This window comes from Muntiacus reevesi, chromosome 2, assembly GCF_963930625.1.
Source record: "Muntiacus reevesi chromosome 2, mMunRee1.1, whole genome shotgun sequence".
NCBI classification, from domain to species: Eukaryota; Metazoa; Chordata; class Mammalia; order Artiodactyla; family Cervidae; genus Muntiacus; species Muntiacus reevesi.
In genome coordinates, this window is record NC_089250.1 from 210801183 (window position 1) to 210825236 (window position 24054).

Below are 24054 nucleotides of genomic sequence, written 5' to 3' on the forward strand. Positions count from 1 at the left end.
CCGGGTGACGTGCAGACAACCCCGCGCGGGTGTGGAGGCTACGGCCCGGCCTGCTGGTCTTTACACGGACGCTCAGCATCCCGCAGCTCCACAGCTAAGCCCTGGAGAAGGACACAGACACACACACTACACACACACACTTCACGGTACCCCTGACACAAATGGGGTCTCCAGGCCCACACAGCCCCCCAGTTCTCCAGGAGAAGGGCACTTGGCTTTCTCCTATTGTTGTTGTATTTTTTTGTTGTTGTATTATCATTGTTGTTGTTATTATTACTGTTATTGATTCGAATAGGTGACAGTCACATGGCTACCATATAAAATGACATTCAGTAGAAAAGAAAGCTATTATTGCCTCTGGATACCACCAAGTCATCATCTGCCCTGCTCCCCACCTTCCCTCGGAACTGGAAACGACTTCTCACTGGTTTCTGCTCCTCCCAGAGACTCTGGGTGCAGAGAGCCGGTGGGGGTGCGGTGTCTCCTTAAACAGAGCTCCCTCCCCGGCCCCTCCTCGGCCTCTGCCGGACACAAGTCCTGCCCGCCCTCCCCAGGGCGGCAAAGTGACAGCTGGAGACAGCTCTGCAACAGCCTGCAGAGTTTACTGAGCTTCCGAGGGGACAGCCCCGGCCAGATGGCCTGGCCTTTTAAAAGCCCAGAGGCAGCAGCGTCCACGGCTCAGAGACAAGTCCATTAAGGGCTCCGGGCCGCAAGGCAAACGGACAGTAGCACCAAGTCATGCTGCCCGCCCTGCTCTAAACAAACGCCCTCAGCAAAACCTGTTACAGGAATCACTGAGCAAACACGCCGCGGTGCCCCCGGCTCATCACAAAGGCTCAGAGCTGCATAAAGTGTTCCGGGCTGGCCATGGAAGCAGAAGAAAACACGCTGCCCGGGGTGACCGGCCAGGTGAGCTCCCAGCAACCTCCCCGGCCGCGAGGGCACCTTTATTGACCTTCCCCGGGGGGAGGCGACTCTCTGCGCGCCTCTGTCCTTGTTCCCCAAGGGCTGTGGCCCGAGAGCCCAAAGCAGAGGGGGCCACATGGCCCTGGCTGACACTGGTCCCGGGAGCCTCTCTGGGGAGAAGCAGGCGGCTCCCCCGGCAACCGGCCCCTGAGCCTCTGAACTGAGTCCAAGAGACAGCTGCCCTCAGCCATATTCTGTTTGTGTCTGCCCCAAGGTTAAAAGGAGTTTCTATTTTAAAACAATTTACACTCCCATTATCGCAAAGGAAAACAGTTCCAGAAGCCGAACCCTATCTGGCCTGAGTAACTCTGAAAAGTATGAGCAGAATTAGTGTAGGAGCAACTCTCTACATGAGGACAAGCTCCCAAGACATACACCCACCAGGTCAGGGACAGAGGAAGGCCACAAGGAACACTGGACCAGCTGTGACCGGGCCGCTAGACTCACCACGTCCCCTCTCAGCTGCACCCGAAGACACCCTGCCCAGCACCCGGAGGTGGGGCCACAACCCCGGAGGGGAGCCCGCCCAGCCTGCGAGGAGGCCCAGCCCCGCAGCGCACCCCCCACCCCGGGGCGTCACAACTGCCGGAGGCCAAGAAAGGGGCCCTGAAGGCAGAGGGTCCCGAGCCTGGGCTCCAGCCAACCAGAGGGGCGCACAGCACAGGGGAGGCACAGTCTGCAAAGGACCAAGCTCGCACTGCAGCCCGGCCCAGCGGACAGCTGAGCCTGGGAAGGCAGGTGCAGGGGCGCAGGCTGGGGGCACAGCCCCACCTTCACCAGCAGAGCGCCTCACCCCCAGGATGGTCGTCACCCTGCTATGGAGAGGGAGAGCACCGCCTGGGCCGGGGTGAAGCCTGAGCCCAGACCCGCAGGGCCGCTATTGCGCAGAGGTCTCCCACGGCAGAGGACCCAGCTCAGGCCCTCACAGGGGAGGGGGACCTTGATGACATCTCAAAGTCAGACACGGAATCCAAATCTGGGCTCTGCTTCTCACTAGGTGTGTGACCTTAAAGAGGTCACTGAACCTCTCTGAGCACCAACATGGAGCAGGAAGACATCCTAGGAGAGGCTTGGATCAGGTGACTCAGACGTCACCTCCTGGGCCTGTGAACCATAAGAAAAGCCCCAGCTCTGTGCGTCTAAGAGTAACCAGTTAGTACCACTATAAGAGCTACAAATACAGTTTTAGTTGTTTTTTTTCCCTTTTGTGGAATACTTTTTAAATAATGTAACATATCCCCTGCTGAAGATGAGTTAGAAAATCTAGTTTTTAAGGAATAAAAATCACTTGCAATTGTTTTTTTTAAGTGAGACAACAGAACAGACTGGAGAAAGGTCCAACTACTCAACATCAGACTAACCTTTAAGGATTCCAACCTAGCTGATCCAAAACCTGGCTCCTGTCTCCATCGCTCTCCCCGAGCCCCAGCCCCACATCCTGGAGCTGGCACGGACCTCAGCACCATCCTCCCACCCCAACCAAAAGGTGCCAAGGGGGCGAAGGAGCTCTGCAGATGCCCAAGAGGAGACAGCATGTGGCCCGAGGGCGGCCGTCACAGAACAGACCAGAGCGTCCTTGCCCTGACGGCACGGGGGCTGGGAGCATGTCAGAGGGATGCTCAGGGGTCCAGCCTGAAGAGCAAGGGGTCCACCTGCAGGCCTGGCGCCCCCTGCTCTGCCTGAGGCCAAGCCTGGCCCGGCCACCTCAGCAGTGAAGACACCCTATGATGTCAAACCTGACTTCACAGCTGATGTTCGCTCTAATTTAGAGCAAATGAAAGCAGGTGGGGAGCCGCGAGTCACAGTGGTCATTCATTCAATACCTGGTTGCTTGGCCATTTCCCAAGCTGTCCCCACAGAAGGGAGCCCTCTGGGAGGGGTCGGAGTTCCCGAAGGACAAGCGGGATCCTGACTGCCCCACGCTCCCACCCCTGGAGCAGCCAGCCACTGCCTGCTGCCGCAGCGCCGCTCCTCTCCTGGGCTAGGGTCCCCAGGGGACAGCGGGGCTGCCCCACCAGGCTGGGAACAACTTGGGGACACACTCATCTTTCCCCAACAAGTTCAAAGCCTCCCTTCTGACCAGTGTCTTTTAGAGACTGCACCAGAGGGCGTCCCTGGTGGCTCAGAGGTAGAGACTGCACCAGAGGCAGGGCCAGCCAAGTTCACGGGAGCCAGGAGAGCCAGCCGCTAAGGGAAGGGCTGGGAGAAACAGCCGCTGAAATACCAAAGCGCCTCCAGACACTTTCTGTGGGTTTTTGACAGATAAATCTTCTTTTTAAAAATTTAAAACATTTCTTTTGCATTTTTATGTGTTTTTTTAAAAGATGCTTTTACACAACCTCAGAACACATTATTAAAAACGACCCTTCAAAACAAAACATTTAGGCACACACGCACACACACACGCACACAAGCATGCATGCACACGAGCGCCTGCTTCTCTACAGAGACCATCTCCGGAAGGGAAGGATGAAACCAGAAGCTGCCTCTGGGACAGGAGATGGGAGGCTTATTTTTCATAATACGTTTTGTACCAGGTCCATATGTTCTGTACTCAAAAGAATAAATAGCCTTGTTTAGAAGAACTTAAAGAACTGACTTAGTAAACAACGTGAAGATAAACTACAACTGAGGAAGGAATCTCCTTCCCCTTTAATTTTGAAATGAGCCTTTTTGTATAATTGCACCCTCCTCCTGAGAAGAGCCTTTATGTTTGAGTCTGGTGGCTGTGGTAAGGCACTCTAAATATTAAACATCCTGCTTTCTTTTAAATTTGCTGTAAAACACTCCTCTCCACAGACCTTGGTAAAGAGCTCCTGGCACGTCAGCTCCTTCAACCCGACGCCCTCCCTCGTGGAGAGCCGGGACCCCCAGCCTGCAGCTCACTTCTCCCTGAGGCGCCCTAAGGACAGCACGAGACCGGAACCCCGGGACCGGTCCAGCCCAGCTGCCGCGTCCAGAGTCGGCTCCGCAGCCACGCCCGCAGGCCGCCCAGCCCAGCCTTACCCTCCACGGGAAGTACTGGTCTTCCAGGCGACCGATCCCCAGGCACCCTCGGATGTTCTTGCCCCACACAAACAGCTCTCCTCGATCTGCAAAGAAAGAACGGTGGCTCGGTTGGGGCTTAGGCCAAGGGCAAGTCTCCAAGAGGAGGAAGGGTCATGAGAATAGGCCTTCTAGAAACTGGTACAAAAAGATCAATGTTAACCTTCAATTTCTCCCCGGCTTTATTAATGCTTGCTTTTGAAGGGACAAGTAAACAGTACCATCCCCAAACCAAATCTGGGTGTCCCAGCCCAGATTCACACAGCGTCCTTCTCAGGGGAGGTGAGCACGTGCCCGGAGGTGGGCCCGGGAGCTCCTGTGCACACAGCCCCCTCTGCTCAGCCCTTGCAAACACCCCCCATCGCCCAGCTGTGTGACCTGCCCTCCACAATCCTGAGATCTCACATCCTCAAATCCCGGCCACACCCTGACAGAGTGAGAAGTAGGATATCTGTCACTCCTTGTCTGGTCTCAGGAGCATTTGGTCAAGTGACACATGGCGACGGGGCGCCTCTCTGGGCTGGGACTGCATCTGTGTGCTAGACGCGGGGGCGGCAGGGGGACCAACAGGCATGTTCCCGTCCTCGTCCGGGGGGAGCCAGTCCAACCGCGAAAAATAAATAACCCAACAAATGCATGATTTCCAACTGTAACAAGTGCCACGAAGGAAGAGGGCAGGCAGAGTGCTGTAGGGACAAGCCAGGACACTGAAGCCAGACTGGGGCTCTGGGAACCGCAGCCTCCAGACGAAGCCCCAGACTGGGAAGGGCCCTCGGTCCAGACTTCCTCCCGCACCGGCTTGGGGTGTCCTCAGCAGAGGCCCCATTCACCAGCCCCAGCGGGCAGAAGCCTCTGCTCGTGGGAAGAAGAAAGGACGCTAGGAGCTGGAACTGAAGTCACCTGCTGACTCAGTAAAGGGCCCTTCGGTGACAACATCAGAGCCCCCTGCTCTGCCCGCTCTCCTTGGCCGTCCCCCTGAGAGGACACCTCAGGGTAAACCAACTCCAACCGCCAGATGGCCGCAGGCCAACGCCAGGCCCAGCGGCAGGGGAGACACCGAGCCCCGGGGCGCCCTCAACTGAGGAACAGTCACTGGGAGGGTGGCTGTTGGGTTCTGGGGGCAATCTAAGCAGGATTTCATTTCCGTGTGACCCACACGGCTACATGGCAGGACAGCAGACAAAGGAATCTACCTTAGTCGTAGGTGAAGGCTGTGTGTGGATTCTGAAGTTCGTGACTTTGCACACAGTTTAAGCCTTAAACATTTGAGAAATTACAGATAATCGTTACCTCTAGAATTCACCCATACTGACTCTCTTTGCCACATCAGAACAGCTTTAAAATGCTCATGTGACACACACAATTGCAGATGGAGGTGGCTGACCCTGCGTGGGGGGTGGTGAGGGTTCACCCCAGGTCCCCCTGCTATCACTGACTGCCTCAGTGCAGTCAGACAACACCACACCCACCAGCACAGCAGCTACCGCTGCTTCAGAACCCCCAAACCTGAGATGCAGGCTGTGTCTGAGAGGTGGTGAGGACTCTGGAACCTCCAGAGGGTGCTTATCTGGAGCGGTCCTCACGTAAGCAGAAGGCCAAAGAACACAGACGAAGGTGACCCCAGACTGACTGTCCCAGCCCAGATGTTTTAAGAAGAAAATAACTACTTGCCGTGAGACGAAAAGGGCTTTAAGTTGCAAGGAAAAAGCGAATTTATAATACTTAAAAGTCATAAAATGAAATCTATTTAGCTCAGTCTTACATTTCAAGTCAACTAAAGAGAAGCAAATTGGCCCGACAGCCGCGGTGGCGGGATGAGGGCTGTAATCAAGAAGCACAGACACGCTGGAGGTCTGCAGGGTAACTGGAGAGCTCATGGCTTTGTAACTGGGCAGACCTCTAAGAAAGCCTCCATTTCCGCCTCCCCTTTGATCACTCTCCCCCGGCACTTTGGAGAAACCAGGCACGTCCTCCTCCTGGAAACCACAGGCCTGTCTGACACATGCGCCTCCTGCGTTCCAGGCTGGATAAGGGGTGGGCGCGGCCAGGGGACCAGGAGGAAGCCCTGCGCGGTCACTTCCTGCTCGCCCACCGCGGATGTCGCCAAACCCCCCACTGGTTTCCCCCGGGCCCACTCCAGTGTCCCCTCTTCCAACCACCGACGGTGTCCTCTTGAGAAACTCACTGTAACGTTAGCCTAACCACAAACCAGATGAACCGAAAACAAACCTCCGGGATGAAAAGGAGACACACATTACACAACCTCAAGCCAAACAACTTCTGGATCAGCCGCTCTCTTTAATTATCCACACAAGGGCGCCATTCCACTGGACGGATGGAGCCTGAGAGCGGCCCCCAGCCTGGGGCTGAACCTGAGAGGCAGAGGCCCGGCCAGGCCTTGGGGCCGCACGGGCTCGGTCACTTACTGGTCAGGGCGGCAAAGTGGCTGAGTCCGCAGAGAATGCGGGAAACCTGGACGCCCGGGTTGAACTCCGTCAGGCCGAAGAGAGTGGGTGGAATCATTTCTGGAAGAGCGGTTTCCAAGAGGTTTGGTCCCTTCCCAAGAATTCCGTAGCCCCAGACGAAAACATGTCCTTCTCCTGGATTACAGTAAAAACAACGGTCAGGAAGTCAAACCAAGCACAGCCCTCCCTCTCAAGAAATTCAAACCACACCACCAAGATGTGTTACATCCACATGCATTTTTTTTCCTTTTTTCTTTTCCCTCTTCTTGCTTGGCAAGAACATGTTGAGATAGACACTTAAATTAATGTTTCTTTTCTCCTCTTTCAAATTCGTGCTTGTGGAGGATGTCTAGCCAACTAACCAATCTCAGAACACAAACATCCCACATCTTGAGGGTGCTGGACAGGGCTGCTCCATAAATCACCCAGACCCCACGTGAACACAGGGGAGCCTTACAAGGACAGCTTTTCCCGACACAGAGCAGGAGATCGAGCCAAGTACCCACACGACTCCTGGCCAGATTCTAAAGCTTGCAATGACTTTCAGGTTATAGGAAGTTTAACACTGATCAGCGGGGTCAGATGCTAACCCCAGGGGGCGTGGCTCTCAGGATCTGGACCCTGTGTGCCCGTGGGCTCTCGGCACAGTCTCTCTGGAGAAGGCAGGGCTGGAGTCTTTGGCCCAGGCTCAGGGAGAGGGAGCGAGCAAGCCAGAGATCTGTGATACAAAGTTCTACGCTGGCTCTTTGTTGACATATAAATCACAGCTGCTAGCCTTCTGTCAGAAACATCAGTCACCCTCCCCCTCTGTGGACTGAACTCTGATCTTCCCACAGGCCCACTCCCCACGCTGAGAGTCGGACCCAATGGACACCAGCCCTTCCTCACCCATCCCACCCGCAGCTTCCCAGTAAACAGCCCGCAAGAAGGGCTCACCGTTTAATACCGCACAGCCTGTGCCCCCACACGCAGCCTGCTTCACCAACCCCACTCCTGAGAAGGGCAAGCGCCGGGGGACGTTCACCTGCATCAGAGGAAGGGGCCACACCCGTTAGGAGGAAGACAAACCAGTGAGAACTTGGAAACACTGTTTCATGTACAGGGTAGGTATAAGTCCCAGTTCATTCATGCCCTCCCCTAGAAAATCCCGAATACTGCCCAGGTGCTGAGGGTCTAACAGGGCATGGGGGAGACGAGGGAGCATGACACCCAGTCCCGCTCTGGGAGTGTAGTCCAGTGGAGGAGGCAGATGTCAGCCAAGATGAACGCAGGATGGACCTGCGCTGAGCACAGTGAAAGAGAACAGGGGGGGTCTCAGGGTGCATGTCGGGAGAGCAGTCAGGAGGAAGCAGCCGGCGGAGGGAGAGAAGGAAACCCCAGGTCGGGCAGCTGGAAGTGCAGAGGGGGTGAGGCGCGCATAGCACATTCAGGAGTTTCAGCAGGTCAGGGTGGCCGCAGCCGGGAACGAGGGGGAGTACTTGCAAGCTGCCGGTGGAGAGAGGGGAAACCAGACCACGTGGGACAGCGGCTGACCACGGTTAAGGATCTGGTCTCTACCCTGAGCATAACAGGGAAGCAGTACGGGTTCCAAGTGAGAGGGATGTGACTTTGAGAGGGGAAGGTGAGTGGATGTGGGAAACGATGGAGAAGGGCCAGGGTGGGGGGATGAGCACGGATTCACTCCAGGATGTTCTGAACCTGCAGTGCCTAAAGACGGCCAAGTGGCCTACTTAGCCTTCCAGCAGGCTTTGGTCTTGGCGCCTCTACTGAGGAGTGACTTTGGAAAGATGAATTTTAAGTGCTTCAGTGACAGGCATGGGTCTTTTCAGAGTCACGGGCAGATGGAGACAGCTGGAAGACAACGACCCCTAAGGTGACTAAAGGGGCTTACTGATCTTAGGTGGCACGAGGCTGCTGGCCGGGCCTGGCGTCCACTACCCGGCTCACGTGGCTCCTCTGCCCAGCTGGGCTCTGGCACAAGGCCCTCAGCAAAGGCTGAGAAACGCTCCAGCAAAGAGCCATGGAAACGCACCACTGCTGTCCCGACAGGGTGAGGCTCGGGCCACATACAGGATCAGGGCTGTGGTGGGCTGCTTCCAAACAAGTGACCTGTCTCCTGCAGGTCACACCGTGTGCTGTCTGCACCCTGCTGTGTGGGGGCCTGGGTTGGTGACTTGCTTCTACAGAACAGAACTCCAGCAAACGTGAGGGGAAGCCACTGCCGGGATGAACTTGTAGAGCACTGGCTTCTGTCTCACTGACATGCTCGCTCACCCTCTCGTCTGCTTGCTCGGCTGAAGCCAGCTGCTGTGCTGGGAGCCGCCACGTGGAGAAGCCTGCATGGCAAGGAGCTGAGGAAGGCTCGGCCAGCTACTACGAGCTGGCCAAGTGCCAGCGAGGAACCTGGGGCCCTGGGGCCAGCAGTCCATGGGGACCTGTACCCCACTGTGGACCACCAGTGTGGGCCCAAAAGCAGAGCTTTCCCAAGGTGAACCCCAAGAAAGAGACTCTCAGCCAAAGACCCAGCCAAGCCAGCCCTCGATTTGTGACACAAAAACTGAGAGAGAATAAATACGGGTTGTTTTAAGCCATCACATGGTAGGGTCATTTGTTACGCAGCACAGGTAACAGCGACGTGACCCTAGACCCGTCCCCACCGGAAGGCCTTGCAGACACTGATCGTAGGCCTTGGTATCAGGAAGCCCAGTCCTTCTCCTGGACACTTTATTTGCAGTTTATCTTAAGGAAACAATGAATCATTAAATGCCCACGTTTTCTGGGACTTCCCTGGTGATACAGTGGCTAAGACTCTGAGCTTCCAACTCCAGAAGGCCCGGGTTCAATCCCTAGTCTGGGAACTAGATCCCATATGCCACAACTAAGGTCTGACACAACCAAATGAATAAATAAAAACAAACACATTAAAATAATAAATGACCACCTTTTCTTCTGTTTTGGCTACTAGAAAGTTCAGAGCCAAATCTGCAGCCACCTCTAGCCACTGTGTCAGAACACAGAGAACCTATTATTTTCATCTGATTAGCTGACCTTTATCCCTTTGTGCATATTTCTTTAGTTATTAACATATATTTAAAACTCTTCTGTATGTTGTCAGAAGCTTGATGATATTAATTTAAATCCTTATCACTTAGAGACACATACTGATTTATAGCTATAAAGTCTAGGATTTGCTTCAAAATAATGTAGGACAGAGAAGTAGATGGAATTACAGATGCAACAGAACTGGCCATTAGGTGTGTAGGGCTTTTTGGAGAGGACGGTGGGGGAGGGTTAATGAAAATGTTCTGGAATCAGATACTGGTAACAGTTACACAAGCCTTGTGAATATACTAAAAACCACTAAGTCATACAATTTAAAACAGTAAGTTATCTATTTTTTTAAACGGGCCATTAATTGGTAATTATTGAATATGGGTAATGGCTACATAGAGATTAATTATGCAATAAGGTCTACTTTTTGCTTATATTTGGAAGTTTCCTTAATAAAATGTTTAAAACCCTACTGCAGTGTACAGATGGTGGCCCCCTGTGGTGAAGGCGGGGTCGTGATGGGGAGACACAACGCGCTGGGCGCCAGGCTCTCCTGCATGACCTGGGGGCCACACGGCGTCTTCATCAGGGGCACACCTCGGGCCTGTGTGCTCGGGGGCACACACGCTGGACGGCAGCAAAAGGCCCACTGGGATGTTGCAAAAACGTGTGTGAACAGCCTCACTTCCCCTTTCAGAACAGGACAGGGCACACAGACATACCTAAACTACTGCTCTAAGCCAGGACTAGCTTATCAAGTATTGATAACGATGGCTTTTTCTAGGTTCCAATGAGATCGTCAAGCACTCGGCCCCTTGAAGAAGCAGCCTCAGCTCAGGTGAGGCCTCCACAGCAGTCTGTACATCTCCCCTTGGGGACGGCCCTCTTCTGCATGTCCTTAACACTATTTCCAAGCCCCCAGCCCCGGGCTGCCAATGACCGCGTACCTGTGTGGAGTCGGTGACAGAGGCCAGCTGCAGGTACTCAGAGTTGCCCCAGCCAAAGAGGCCGCCATCGGCTGACACGGCCAGGCAGCAATCCCCATAGGTGGCCACCTGGATGACGTTCACTCCGGCCAGGTCTCCGCCCAGCTTGGTGGGCGTGCTGGTGATATTGTAGTGACCCAGGCCTAACACGATGGAAAACTGTGTTACTCAAACACTTGCGTTGACTTACTATGTGCCAAACACAGTTTTACGCACTTTGCAAAGATCAACTCAGAATCCTAATCAGTTCCCTCCGCACACTGTACAGCTTCCTGTTCCAGGTTCTCTAAGAGGAAAAAACATCACAGTGATTGTTTACATGTAAAACCCTTGATATTTTCTAAGCCTGACTCAAGTTAGAAACCTTTTCAAGATGAAACGCCACCACACAATGAACCTATCAGACCTTGTATACAATATACAGGCACAACTCGTTCTATTGACTTTGCAGGCACTGCACTGTTAACAAATTGAAGGTTTGTAGCAACCCTGTCTTGTCAGGTGATGGTTAATATTTTGGAGGCAGTATTTTTTTAATCAAGATATGTACATTGTTTTTGTTAGACATAATGCTATTGCACACTTAATATTATAAACATAACTTCTGTATGCACTGGGAAACCAAAGTTACAGCAAGCAATTCCTGAGGCACTGCTGGGCTTGAAAGAAAATAAAGGAAATTTCTAATAGCCCATGCCATGTCCACCCCCCATGCCATCCCCCCAAAACGACAAATAGAAACTGGCAAACTGGTGTGGTAAACAGTGAGCTGAGGAAAAGACAGGGCTTGCGAGGAGGGCAAATGTCACCATCAGCTCGGCGATGGAGGGTAATCCCTTGGGCAGCAGATGAGGGAGACCCCCAAACCACAGAGCCCTGCTTATACTAGGTTTCCTCCATGGCGCCCAAAGCAGTGTCAGACTGGCAACACCTGCCGGCAACAGGCAACGCGAAACCTACATATCATCTTCTGTATACACCAAATATAATCTATATACTAAAAAAAGACTTTTTAAAATTAACTCAAAACGTTGAAGGGTTATAAAAGAAACTGGATACTGAGATAGAAACTGCTTTAGACCCGATGGTCAGGGGAGCCTTCAATGAAGAGATAACCTCAAGCCAAGGTCTGCAGGATGAAAGGGAAGAGTTTTGAAGAAGAGCCTGCCAGGCTAACGGAACAGCATGTGCAAGGCCCGGCGGCAGCAGAGGAGCGAGGCTCCCGACCAGGGTGCAGGGGGCCCGCAGGGCTGGACTCAGAGCCTGGCGAGCAAGGGCAGTGAGGCCACGTGACCGCAGCGCTTCTGGAGTGGCACCAGGAAACCAAAGCCCGCTTCTCTCCAGCACTGGGACTTTCACTCGTTCCTTGGTCTGTGCTGTCAGAGATGTATCCATTTCAATCTTTTTATAAAAAGCTGATTTGTAAAAGTTACTCACACCAAGATTTGAAAAAATAAAAAGGAAGCTTCAACTTTGCAGATACTAAAGAAATGCACACTTTAAAAACTGGCACTGGGATTAAATTAGGACACTTAAACTGACAATAATCCCTACTAGAGGAGTGATGATTAAATCAGTACTTCTGTACACTGAAAATATTCTAATCCTCTGACCCATGCCTGGGAAATTTATCGCAGGGCAATAATCCAAATGAAGGGAAAAGTTACACATGTATATGTGACAAATGTCATACCTGCAATGGCTACTGCACACACCCCCACCCGCCAAAAGTATGCCTCCTGACTACGGGGTAATGAGTAGCTACCTGATAAAATAACTAAGTGATTAATTTACTTTATAGTACATGAATTGGATGCTCTATCATACAAATATTAAAAACTATAACTGCAAATTATACCAACGTGGGAAAATGTTCCATGTAAATTTAACAATAAAACAGGCATATAAAAATCACACCCCTGAGTACCTTAAACAATGTTCACATACGAACAAGGACTGGGAGAAAACATGTGTCAAAGGACAAAGATGATATGCTGAGGTGGCAGGATGATAGAGGATTTACACAAGGCTTAAATCTTAAATTTAAGGTCCTCCCTTCAGACAAACATGGAACACAGAAAGGATGATAAAGCTCCTCTCTCATTCCTCTCTCCCTCAATCACATTCTTCGCAAATCAGTTGAAGCCGAGCTCCCATTAGGGGGCATTTGTCTCTGAAAAGACTCAGACTTGTGTGGTGGGGCAGCCCCAGTCCTCTGTCCAGTCAAGGAGCTGGGGGTGAGAAGGGGGCGACACGCAGGAAGGGACAGGAGAGGGAAGAGCCGGACAGAGGCAGCTGCGCCACCCCCGGGGAGGGGCCAGGGGGAAGGGACAGTACCTGTCTGCCCGTCTGCACCCCATCCACAAGAATACACTTCTCCTCGATCCGTCAGGAACAGACTGTGGTCCTGACCACAGGCGACCTACCACACAAACGGAGGCGAGATGCCTGGTGAGAAGGAATCCTCAGAGCCCCGCCCTGGCCCAAGTGCCCAAAGCCAGGCACCCCTGCCCACCACTCCGGAGGGCCCCGGGGGCCGGGCGGCAGGCTGCCCCGCCCTGCTCCACAGCCGACTCAATCCAGCACAGTTCAGCTGTGTCTCCCGCTCCCCTGAAACTGCTCCGGCTAAAAACAAAACTAAGGTGTCCTAAGGAGCGAACCCGAGCGGCCCTCCGCCCCATTCCACCCAAGGAACCACACCCTCCTCCAGAAGCCCTTCCCTCCTCCCAGTTCACCCCCGGTAGGAGTGACAGATCTCTGGTACTCTCATAAGCACTTTCTGTATACACTCATTTACACAGGGAAGTCTCTACCATGTGCCAGGCACTGTACCATGGATGAGAATAAAATGGTCAGCAGGATAAAGCAGCCTGGAACGCAGCTCAAATTACACTCTGATACGGCTGGTATATAACCTGCCTCTCCCCAGAGTGTTACTCACCCTCCCCAATGTTTATTAAACGATGTATCCCCGCAAGCTGGCCTAAGCCCTGACCTAGAATAGGCTGGCAACCATACTTACTAAAATCATTTATTAATTCAGAAAATCACCGTAACAGTTTGTCATCACCTCACCCAACTTTCACCCTTTCAAAATCACCTCTGGAGGGGGGGGGGCAGAACCAGTGGTCCTCAGCCCCCCATCTCTTACCTGGACCACCTGTCCATCGAAGTCCTGCATCCTATGAACTGTGTGACTTTCACTACAGCCAGGAGAAATTCGGGGAGAAGCATGGTGAGCACTGGGTGATTCCAGCCCCTCTCGTCACCCCAACAGGTGGCCCCCACATGCACACGGTAACGTTAGGGAAACCCTCAGGGTCAAATACAAGGAAGAGGTAGGTCTGGGCATGAAAGTAAAACAAAACAAAATCCTTTGGTGACTTTAATATGCTGCAGATTTCTGAATGTTATTTAGATCTACCAGCATAATGTGAGGAGTTAGAGGGAAATTTTTTAAAGACTAGTGGAATTTTTAAGTTAATCAGTCTGGTGAAAGCAACAAATGAAATCAAAAGACATTCCCTCATCAGACGGGGCTCAGGCGCCCTCCCTCCCACCAGCACCAGAATGATGCTCTCCACGCCTTCCGGGGACCTCCCACTGCGTTTGACGACTCTGGGGGTCTCTCACATCTCACAAGGTGTTTAACACTCGACACAACCTGGGGAAGGGGTGGCAATTTAGGGAACTCACCTATAAATTTCATTCTCGACCACCTTTCTTCCACACTGCCCGTAAGAATTGTTCCCCATGCTGAAGACTAAAGGATAAAGCGCCAATCAAATCAGCTCTGCACGGTCCTGGAATCCTCAAACGTCAGTACTGGGAGGAGGGTCTCCCACATGCTCCTAGTCCGACCACTCACCCCAGCTGCCTCTCGACTTCCTTCTCCAACATTCCCAGCCTCTGCAGGCGCCCCGACAGGCGTGCTGGGATCCAGGCCGGCTGAGACAGCCCAGGCCACTGTTGCCATGCCTTCTGCCTCCCCGTCTGGGCCCTGGGGGCGCTTCTCAGGAATGCCATGTGATGAGGTGAGCACATCCCGCGAAAGGAAGGCCTCAGCACCCCATTCCCTGGACCTGTCACTAGGCTGCCCGCAACGCCAAGCCTCCCCCAAAAGAGCTCCTAACACCACCTTCACCATTTCCTACAAAGCACACTGAGCCAAAAAAGTGAAATTTGAAAACTTCAGTCAACTTGACCTTCCCCTGGAAACAACCGCTCTTCTGAAGAGGGCCAGGGGTGAGCCAGGAGCTTGGACTAGGGAAACTCCCCACCCCCACCCCACGTGGAAGAAGTATCAGCAAACAGGCTGCTCTAGGTACACGAGAAAAAGCCATCTACACACACACACACACACACACACACACACACAGTCCGGCTTGGTGACTCCAGGGCTAAGGAGAAGTAGGTCATGATACGGTGTGGCTGTCATGTTTATAAAAATGGACAGAGATTTTCCAAGAACCACAGAGGGCAGAGAACAGGAAAGAGTTGCCAAGGACGGCCCCACACAGCTCTCTTGAGCCATCCCACTAACTTGCTCGGGAAATGCCAACAGCTTCACTAACTAGATGGGGTTCAACCCCAACAGCCACTTCAGGCCCAACCGCGGGAAAGTGGCCTCCACTCTCCCACGCCCATGGAACAGGTCCATCACCTCCTTCACCATCCGTCAGTACGAGCGAGTGGGCTCTGCCACAGGAGACCTGCAGCACCCGCGTCTCCTGGGGCCTGTCCAGCGGCAGCGGCACGGGCGAGGGCTCCAACACGTACTCATATCCCCTCGCTGAAACAAGAACCAGGTGCACACACGTTACACGGCCTGGGAGACAGATGTTATTGGCAGAGCTAAGACGAGAACTCCAGCCCCACACCCAGCCCCCGGCGTCCATCACACGATGAGTTACTGTAAAGCTTACTTAGTCCTATTAAAGAAAACTCTTCCCATGTCATTTAAAACCTGCTGGATTTTTTGGGGGGCCACAATGCACAGCCTGCAGAACATTAGCTCCCAGACCAGGGATCGAACCTGCACCCCCTACAGCGGTAGTTCAGAGTCTTAACTGCTATACCGCCAGGGAAGTCCCACCTTCTGGATTTTTAAGGAAAGGAAAAGCACTTTCTTCCTGCAACCCCCTCTAGAATTCATCAGCAGAGTAAAGAATAGCATGTATAGCATGATACCACTTAGAGTCAAAGTAAAAAGAACACGCAGACGCATGTGCTTCCTTCCACATGCACAAAATCTCTCTAGGAGAATAAACTGGAAGCTGCTGACGTGCTGTCTTCAGGGAGAAAAGCTGTGTGGCTTGGAGGACAGAGGTGGAAAGCAGACTTGTCACTACATATTCAACTGCGCCTGTAGGATTCTGAAGTGTGTATGTTATCTATTCAAACAAAGAAAATTTTAGTATTTAAATAAGCAAGAAAAGGAAGAAAGTGTTTTAGAAGGCACCCCAAAGAAGAATCTTATTGTTCTTTACAATCCTACTGGAGAAGCCAGACTGGCCTAGATAGGGAGTTCCTACAGTACGTTTTGGGCTTCCCTGGTGGCTCAGACAGGGAATGAAGGAGGTTCCTGGGTCGGGAAGATCCCCTGGAGGAGGGGCACTTCTACTGGCACTCTACTCCAGTATTCTTGCCTGGAGAATTCCATGGATAGAAGAGCCTGAGGCTACAGTCCATGGGGTCACAAAGAGAGGGACATGACTGAGGTATAACACTTTCACTACAGTAGGTTTTAAACGATGAACTTCTGAATATTTGTAACAGAGGCTAGAGGTAAGATCTGCAAATGTCCTGTTTCTCAACCACTCATGACCCCACTCTTCTCCCATGAACCCCACGTTTAAAAACATTTCATTTACCAAATATATGGCACTACTATCATGCATGCCTGTTGGTATTCACTTGTGACTGATATAATTTTCAAACAGAGCTTTTGATCAGCATGGATTAACTGTAATTTATCACAAGATGATGATGTAATTCTAAGCTAAACCAAAGGCACTGGACAATGCTATTAGTGTATCAGCCTTATTAACTGCAAAAATACTCTACTTTAAAATACTGAAAACTTCCCATCTCCTATTACTACAGTCACTGACCCCTCAGGGCCTGGGAAGCAGCAGAGAGAGAACACTTGAAGGGAATCTGAAGTGTGCAACTCTCGGGGAATCTGGCTCCACTTCCAGCTACCAACCGACAGGAAACAAGGAGGACAGCAGATCTCGTTAAACAGCACTACGGGGATGCAATCAGCAAACTCCAGACTGGACACTTCCACGGGACAATAGCCATGATTTCTTCAATAAATAAATACCAAGAAGAAAAAGACAGACACAAACTCAAAAGACTTTCAAAAGTCTTATCAACCAAACAATGTCTGGCCTTTATCTGGACCTTAATTCAAATAAATTTTTAAAAATATAAACCTAATGATATTCATGAGATAATCAGTAATTTAAACACTGGGGGTAGTTCCCTGGTGGTCTAGTGTCAGGATTTGGTACTTTCACTGCTGTGAAAGTTTAATTACCTGGGGTTTAATCTCTGGTCAGGTAAGTGAGATCCTGCAAGCCAAGCAACACAGCCATAAAAAAAGAATAAAATAAAATAAATACTGGATATCTGATGATATCAAATGACTATATTGCTAATTATTTCTGGGTGTGATAAGATCTTTTTTTTTTAAGAATCCTTAATTTTTTTAGATACGTACTGAAACATTTATGAAAAAAAATCAATAATGTTAGGATTTGCTTCAAATTTGTTGAGGGGGATGGTAGAGACTGAATAAAACACGACTAGAGTGAGCTGATGACTGTTGGAGCTGGTGGCAGTACATTGGGTGCACTAGACTCTTCTGTCCATTTCCATATATAGTAAAGGGCATAAAAAATGTAATGTGGCATCTTGCAGCTAATAAAGACTTCAGTACTAATTTATAAAAGACTCCCAATATAAAATTAAGTGAAGAAAGGCAGAAAACAAAACATATGCTGTAATCAAAATTATATTTTAAATATATTTGCATATGAATAAAGGAATAGGAAAAAATGGGGGGGAAGGCTTATCCAGTATATTTCTGGGTAATTACTCCCCCTTTTTTTTTTAAAAAAAAAATGCTTCTTATTGTACTTATAATTGATTTACTACTGTATACTTGTAAAACTGTCATTATAAATAATTAACGTTTTTACAATTCAAGTTTTGAATACCTGTAATCAAACCTCCATCTTAAAGATTTCATTGAATTTTTCCCCTTAGACCATATTGTAGGCACTGCAGAATATTTCAAGTGATCTCCAAGTTAGGGGGAAAAAGGGTCATCTCTTTGGGGCCAAAAAGAATACCTTTACTCATCAGCAAATGCTCCTTTGCCTAAAGGTTCAATGTTATTACCAAACAGGCTGAAAAATAATCTGGTCTAGATGGTTTCAAACAACACTTTAAAGACTCCATCTATTCTGTTGCTATGGTTTGGTTTATGAATTCATATTCTTAAAAATCAAAGAGTGCCTTTTTAGATCACTCACAGCAGAGAGAAACCAAGGTGAGAATACTTACTTTTGTCTTTCTGGCTCCTGTGAAATCCGAGCTGGGAATCTTTGTTGAGCCCCATACCCCAAACTTTCGTAATGTCCTTGGTTTTAGAGGACAGCAACGTGAATCCATATCCACAGGCAGCAGATGAAATCTGAAAGGAAAAAAAAAATTCCCATAAAGCATTGACTGATATGGGACGTAAGTTTTCCCAGCAATAAATCACAGGTTGTTTATCCATTTCAAGAACCAACACTATTACTATAGCAACTAACACTTACTGAAGGTTTACCATGTGTTAAGGGCTTGATATGCACAATCTCATTTAATCTTCAGTCACCCAAAGGTCTACATATCAAATGATCCCCATTCACCAAGACACAGTCTCACAGAGTAAACTTGAAGACTATCTTTGTTTTAGTTTGAATCTTGGCGAGATCAAAGGGTTGACCACTGGTAGACCTTTACCAGCTGTGTAACCTGAGAAAGACTACTTAACTTCTCTGTGTCTCTTTCCCTATATGCAAAATAGTTAATAACAGTGTCTCTCCTGTAAGCTAGGAGTAGTTGTGAAGACTAAATGAGTTAATATAGTTAAAACTCTTAAGAGTAGACAGTACCTGGCTTAATGTAAGAGCTATATAATGTGCTTATTATTATTATTAAGGGTAGTAATAGTAGCATTTGATATATAAGAAAATCAAACCTCCTAGAGATTCGGTAACTTGCCTAAGCTGTCTGATTGCGGAGTGTATGCTATTAATCCTTCTGCTTCACTGTTATAGTCTCAAACCACTACTTCCATGAAGAATCACAGCCATCGTGAATACGACACACTGGCTGACCCCCACCTTCACAGATCAGATAAGGAAACTGAGTCTTCAGCGGGGCTGGAAACAAACCAAAGGCAGCCTGGCTTCATAAGGTCAACTCCCTGTCCACAATACCCAGAGTGGCCTGAGACAATCCTGCTTTACACCTGATGCCCTAAAGTTCACTCTCAAGCAAATGAGAACAAATTAAATGGTCACCCTAATGTTCCTCCACTATCTCTTGACTGTTCATAGCTTACCAAAGGCCTATGTAGTTGATCTCAGAGACTACATGTAAATCTAACCTAATCCTGATGAAAATGCTAGCTTACCATGATAATGAACAAACATGAGTTTTGTTTTGTTTTTACATTTTTTAACTCCAGCATATCTTGAAGAAAGCGAGCTAAATATTTCTTTTAAATGTGATGACCTGTTTAACTGATTCATCCAAAAGTTATAGACCCCTCCCTCTGCCCTGTGACAGTTTCTCTCCTAACATTCACATGGAATAGACACAGGCGCACTGTTACATTAGTAAAAACAAAAAACAGCTCACTTCTCTGGTCTCCTGGAATGGCTCCACCTCCAAGGAAATGACCCACTGGGGAGGCAGGAGACATCCCGTGACCACACAGCAGGAAACACAGAAAATTGAGTTTCAAAGCTGATGCCCAGCACATTGCATGATTACTCTCATCTGTTTATTCAACATTCAACAAATATTTGGGAAGTACCTGCTATATTATTAAATCTGCCAATATGTGAAAAGGCTTTGAACAATACCTGACACAAAGTCAGCATTAAGCAATGTTTGTTATAATAAGGCACCAGAAGGGGACTTTCCAACTCCGGTGGTGTGAAGAGGTTAGCTAATCTTTCCCCCAAAGAACAAGTATAAAACTGGAGAAAACTGCAAAAAACCAAACCACAACCATTTCAGGGCTCCAGAAGTCAATCAAAGGCAAATCAATGAAGAAATTACTCACCAAGTGCTGCTAGACCTACGGGCAAGAATACCAGGGTTTGTAGACTTCTTGTCCCGAGTTGCTCCAGCTAACCCAGCTCAGAAGTTAGAAAAGTTAGAAAAGGGCAGCGCTGACGGTGAAAACCACCAGTTTTGCTGCTTAGGCAGACTTAATTGGGGGTAAAGGGTGAAAACTCATGCCGCACAGCAAATTCAGCAGGAAACAAACAAGATTCACAATTCTGTGAGTCTGAGGGTGCAATCCTGACCAGGGTAAGAGGAGAGGCAGATCAGCCAGCAATGTAACGGGCAGGTCCTAGAAATGAGAGTCACAGAAAGCTCTCACACCTGCATGGCTGACAGGGAAACTGCACAAGGAGCTCCCAGTGGGAAGAAAAGCTGACGCCCACTTGAGATCAGGCTGAACTTTGAATGTGATCCCCAACCCACACACATAATCAAAGGTGGAGAGCAGAAGGTGGACAGCCTATGTCCAAATCACTGGCAAACCCCAAGAAGTCTAACTTTAAAAAAAAAAAAAAAGGCAGTTGGGGGAGGAGGCCAGAAGAAAACAAAAACCCAAGCAAGGTCAGAAGCCACACACAGCAGAGGAGACTGACTGCCGAGAGTACAGAAAAGTTAGTTGCTGTTGTTCACTCGCTAAGTCTGTCCGACTCTCTGGCGACCCCATGGACTGTAGCCTGCCAGGCTCCTCTGTCCTTGGGATTTCCCAAGAAAGAATACTGGAGTGGGTAGCCATTTCCTCCTCCAGGGGATCTTCCCAACCACTACTCCTGCATTGGCGGGCGTATTCTTTACCACTGAGCCACCAGGGAAGCCCACATACCATATGCAAAAATTAACTCAAATGACTGGCTCACACACAAAAATATAAGAACTCAAACTATGGAGATCCTAGACAAAAACATAGGAAAATTATCTTTGCAATCTTGGGATGGGCAAAAACTTCTTAGATACACCAAATTGCCTGATCCACACCAGAAAACCTCATCAACTGAACTTCACTCAAATTTAAAACTTTTGCTTCCTCAAGGACACTATTAAAATAAAAAGAAATTCAAGGACTGGCAGAAAATATGTGCACATATCATATATGTGATAAAGGACCTACATCCAGGACACATAAATAACTCTCACAACTCAGTATTAAGAAGTCAAACAACCATTCACTGAAGCTTACTTAATTCCTGTTTCTCTGATGCTTCCTATTTAGGGCAAAAGATCATTTGTTATCCTTGACAGAGAAGTCAGAAGCCGAGGTAGTCAAATTCGCTTCTTTTCCACCACTTACCAAGATGTCCACGCCAAGCAAGAACCTATCCTAAACAGCCATTTTTGCTTTTCTAAATACTGGCTGCCACAATAAGGCGCCCTCCAGGAGCTGTACTTCACTGCATCTTTTCAAGTCTGAGTCAACTCAGAGGCCTCCTGTGCAACCATTCCAGTGTGTTTAGACCTTTCATCCTCTCTCTCATTCCTGTTACTACTCCAGTTAACATTTCCTTTCAGAGCTATTCACTGACTCCAGCCGGCCCACATTTTCTCAGATCTTTCGTAGTCCGCTTTCCTAGCAGCAGAACTTCCGGAGTCTGGCCCGAGGGCGAATCTCTAAGCAACGTACACCTACCAACTGTGGGGCAGTGAGCCGGTCTCTTAACCTCTCTGAGCCTCCCTTTCCTCTCCCGTAACTGTGGCAACGATCCCGGCTCACGGGGTGTTGCGCGAGTGACGCGAGCCGGACACAACACCTGGCACGTTTCGGCCACTCCGTAAATCCTGGCAGGGCCCTAAAACCTTCCCCGCCTAGGGCCCGCTCGAGGGTCGTTCTCCCCTAAGTTTGTCCACCGAGCGTAGCCAACCCTCCAAGCGGGTCTCAGAAGGAACGGCGAAGGCTAGAGAGCGGCACCGAGGGAGGGAGGAAAGAAGCCGCAGTCCTCACCTTTTGGTCCAGCTCCAGGCGGTAGGGCACGGCCTGGATTCTCCGGCGCGGCCGCGACCCGGCGCGGGGCTGGGGTGCGGAGCCGGGCAGCACGAAGGTGGGCACGCCCAGCGCCCCGGAGAAGCTGAAGCCCCACACGAAGATGCGGTCGGCGCGAGTCGCACGCTCGCCCACGTACTGGAACACGGGCGCATCCGCCTCGGCCTCCGCCGCCTCGCGGCGGCTCCGCGAGCGCCCGGCCGCTGTCCAGTGTCCGCGGCCCGGCCCCAGCCCGCTCAGCCGGCGCCCCAGCCGAGCGCCCGCCGCCAGCGTCGCCACCCCCATCCTCCCTCTCACGCCTTTTCAACTCCTGGGCGCCGCCATATTGGCGACCCTTGACCTTACGCCCCTGCGGAAGAGCTTTGCGGCCTCGTTTACTATTGGCGGAAAGCAAAGGCGCTGAGAGGGCGGCGGGAGGGCTAAGCAGAACCTGGTAACCCCCGATCCTGAGAGATCCTGGGAGATCGGTCGCGGCCCGACTTAGTGCGCAACCTTTCTCCAGGCTTGAAGCTACCCTGAACTCACCTTCCCGCACAGCGCACGTTTGCTGAGCCCCTTCCCGCCCCTGGCGAACCCTTTCATCTTAAAAAGGTCTTTTGCTTTTTTGGCAATCAGCAGAAGTAAAATGTTAGGGATTGCCCGCCCTGCACGACTCCAGCATAGTGCTCCCCCCAGTCCACTGTCGCTGATGTCCATGGGATTCTCCAGGCAAGAATACTGAAATGAATTGCCATGCCCTCCTCCTGGGGATCTTTCCCACCCAGGGATTGAACCCGGGTCTCCTGCATTGCAGGCGGACTCTTTTACCATCTGAGCCACAAGGGAAGCCTCCCAATTTTAGCTGAGGTTTTTTAATTCAACACCACCTCCCTGGAATTAGATGGGCAAGGATTTTATTAGGGGAAATATCTCTGTAAGAGAAAAAGGAGAAGGGAGGTGCTGGGAAAGCTGGGAGAACCATCAGGCCATGATACACTCTGACTCTAAATGAGGGAGAAGGAGGAAGTCTGAGTAAAAGTGTCCTATTCTTACCAAGGAAGGCTCGGTAAGATCACCAGGGAATCCTGGCGCCGAAGATGACGGTCAGGGGAATCCATGCCTCCCAGGATCTGGTCTGCCTGAGTGTCTATCCCCGCCTCATTCAGTCATTGGGAGTAGTCCAAGGGAAGCATGACCTCGGTACAAACAGAGGCCAGATTTCATAGCTTTGCTTAATTACAGTTGGAGGCCTTTGAGGAGCAGTCTCACAGCTACCACACCTTATCACTCAGTTTCCCTCCACCATCCTCTATAAAATAGCCCCACACAAGGGTAAAACATCAATCACATTTCACCACAGAACAGTAGGAATATGTTTCATAGAATGAATACAAGGAACACTCCAGGACAACAAAGCAATCCGAACTGATCTGTGCTTAGCCCCTCAGTCGTGTTGGACTCTTTGTGACCCCCATGGATTGCAGCCCGCCAGGCTCCTCTACTGAAGTGGGTAGCCTTCCCCTTCTCCAGGACATCTTCCCAACCCAGGGATGGAACCCTGTTCTCCCTCATTAGAGGCAGATTCTTTCCTGTCTGATCTAGGGAAAGTGAAAGTCAAAGTCGCTCAGCCATGTCCAACTCTTTGGGACCTCAGGGACCATACAGTCCATGGAATTCTCCAGGCCAGAATACTGGAGTGGGTAGCCGTTCCCTTCTCCAGGGCATCTTCCCGACCCAGGAGTCGAACCGGGGTCTCCTGAATTGCAGGCGGATTCTTTACCAACTGATCTTGGGAGTACTTTAAAACTGGATTTGTTCCAGGAGTGGAATTGATTCAAGAAACTCAGCTACAACCGAACAGGCCGGTAGGGGGAGCTCTCATACCCAATCAAGCTTCTTCAATTACTCCAAACAGGAGCAGACCAATACCCACCTCTGCAACCAGAGGGTGCTGCTACTTTAGCAGCCCAACCAATGATGACCACAACCAGCACCCAGCAACTGCAACAGAGCACAGAGCAGCCCCCTCAGGCAATGTCACAGCAAAATGCCTCCTATGAAGCACCTCCCCGTGGGAGACTCATTGTCCCCCAACAAAAGAGTGGATTTCTGTAAAGTACCAGAGTGCACATCTCCTGTGACCTTTGCCAGGTCATTGTACTACAATGACCCCTACCATTCAGTGAGCCGTGGTTCAGTCTTTACCAATGAGGTCTGGGTCTCAGTTCTGGGG

At 50.4% G+C, this 24054-nt stretch overlaps 1 protein-coding gene and 1 long non-coding RNA gene across 7 annotated transcripts in view; one reads left to right on the top strand and one right to left on the bottom strand.

The window, feature by feature from the left end:
* The window catches only part of RCC1L (RCC1 like), a 37693-nt gene that overhangs the window by 7054 nt on the left and 6585 nt on the right, over positions 1-24054 (bottom strand). Inside the window, exons 1-11 of one of the 6 annotated variants that reach the window (XM_065924786.1) lie at positions 21804-22181; positions 18089-18218; positions 15177-15305; positions 14382-14522; positions 14210-14276; positions 13665-13716; positions 12851-12935; positions 10475-10656; positions 7413-7500; positions 6438-6611; positions 3973-4058 (exon numbers count right to left, since the gene is read on the bottom strand). In XM_065924786.1, coding sequence (XP_065780858.1) covers positions 3973-4058; positions 6438-6611; positions 7413-7500; positions 10475-10656; positions 12851-12935; positions 13665-13716; positions 14210-14276; positions 14382-14522; positions 15177-15305; positions 18089-18218; positions 21804-22127 — 1458 coding nt within the window. In that variant the 5' untranslated portion in view covers positions 22128-22181. Of the gene's footprint in view, positions 1-3972; positions 4059-6437; positions 6612-7412; positions 7501-10474; positions 10657-12850; positions 12936-13664; positions 13717-14209; positions 14277-14381; positions 14523-15176; positions 15306-18088; positions 18219-21155; positions 21432-21803; positions 22182-24054 lie in introns of those variants that run through there. The other 5 variants (XM_065924792.1, XM_065924787.1, XM_065924791.1 and 2 more) reach the window with 5 other exon arrangements.
* LOC136160744 (uncharacterized) lies at positions 283-9061 on the top strand. The gene is made up of 3 exons (XR_010661650.1): positions 283-909; positions 7313-7579; positions 8599-9061. It is a non-coding gene; the product is annotated as an uncharacterized lncRNA (long non-coding RNA).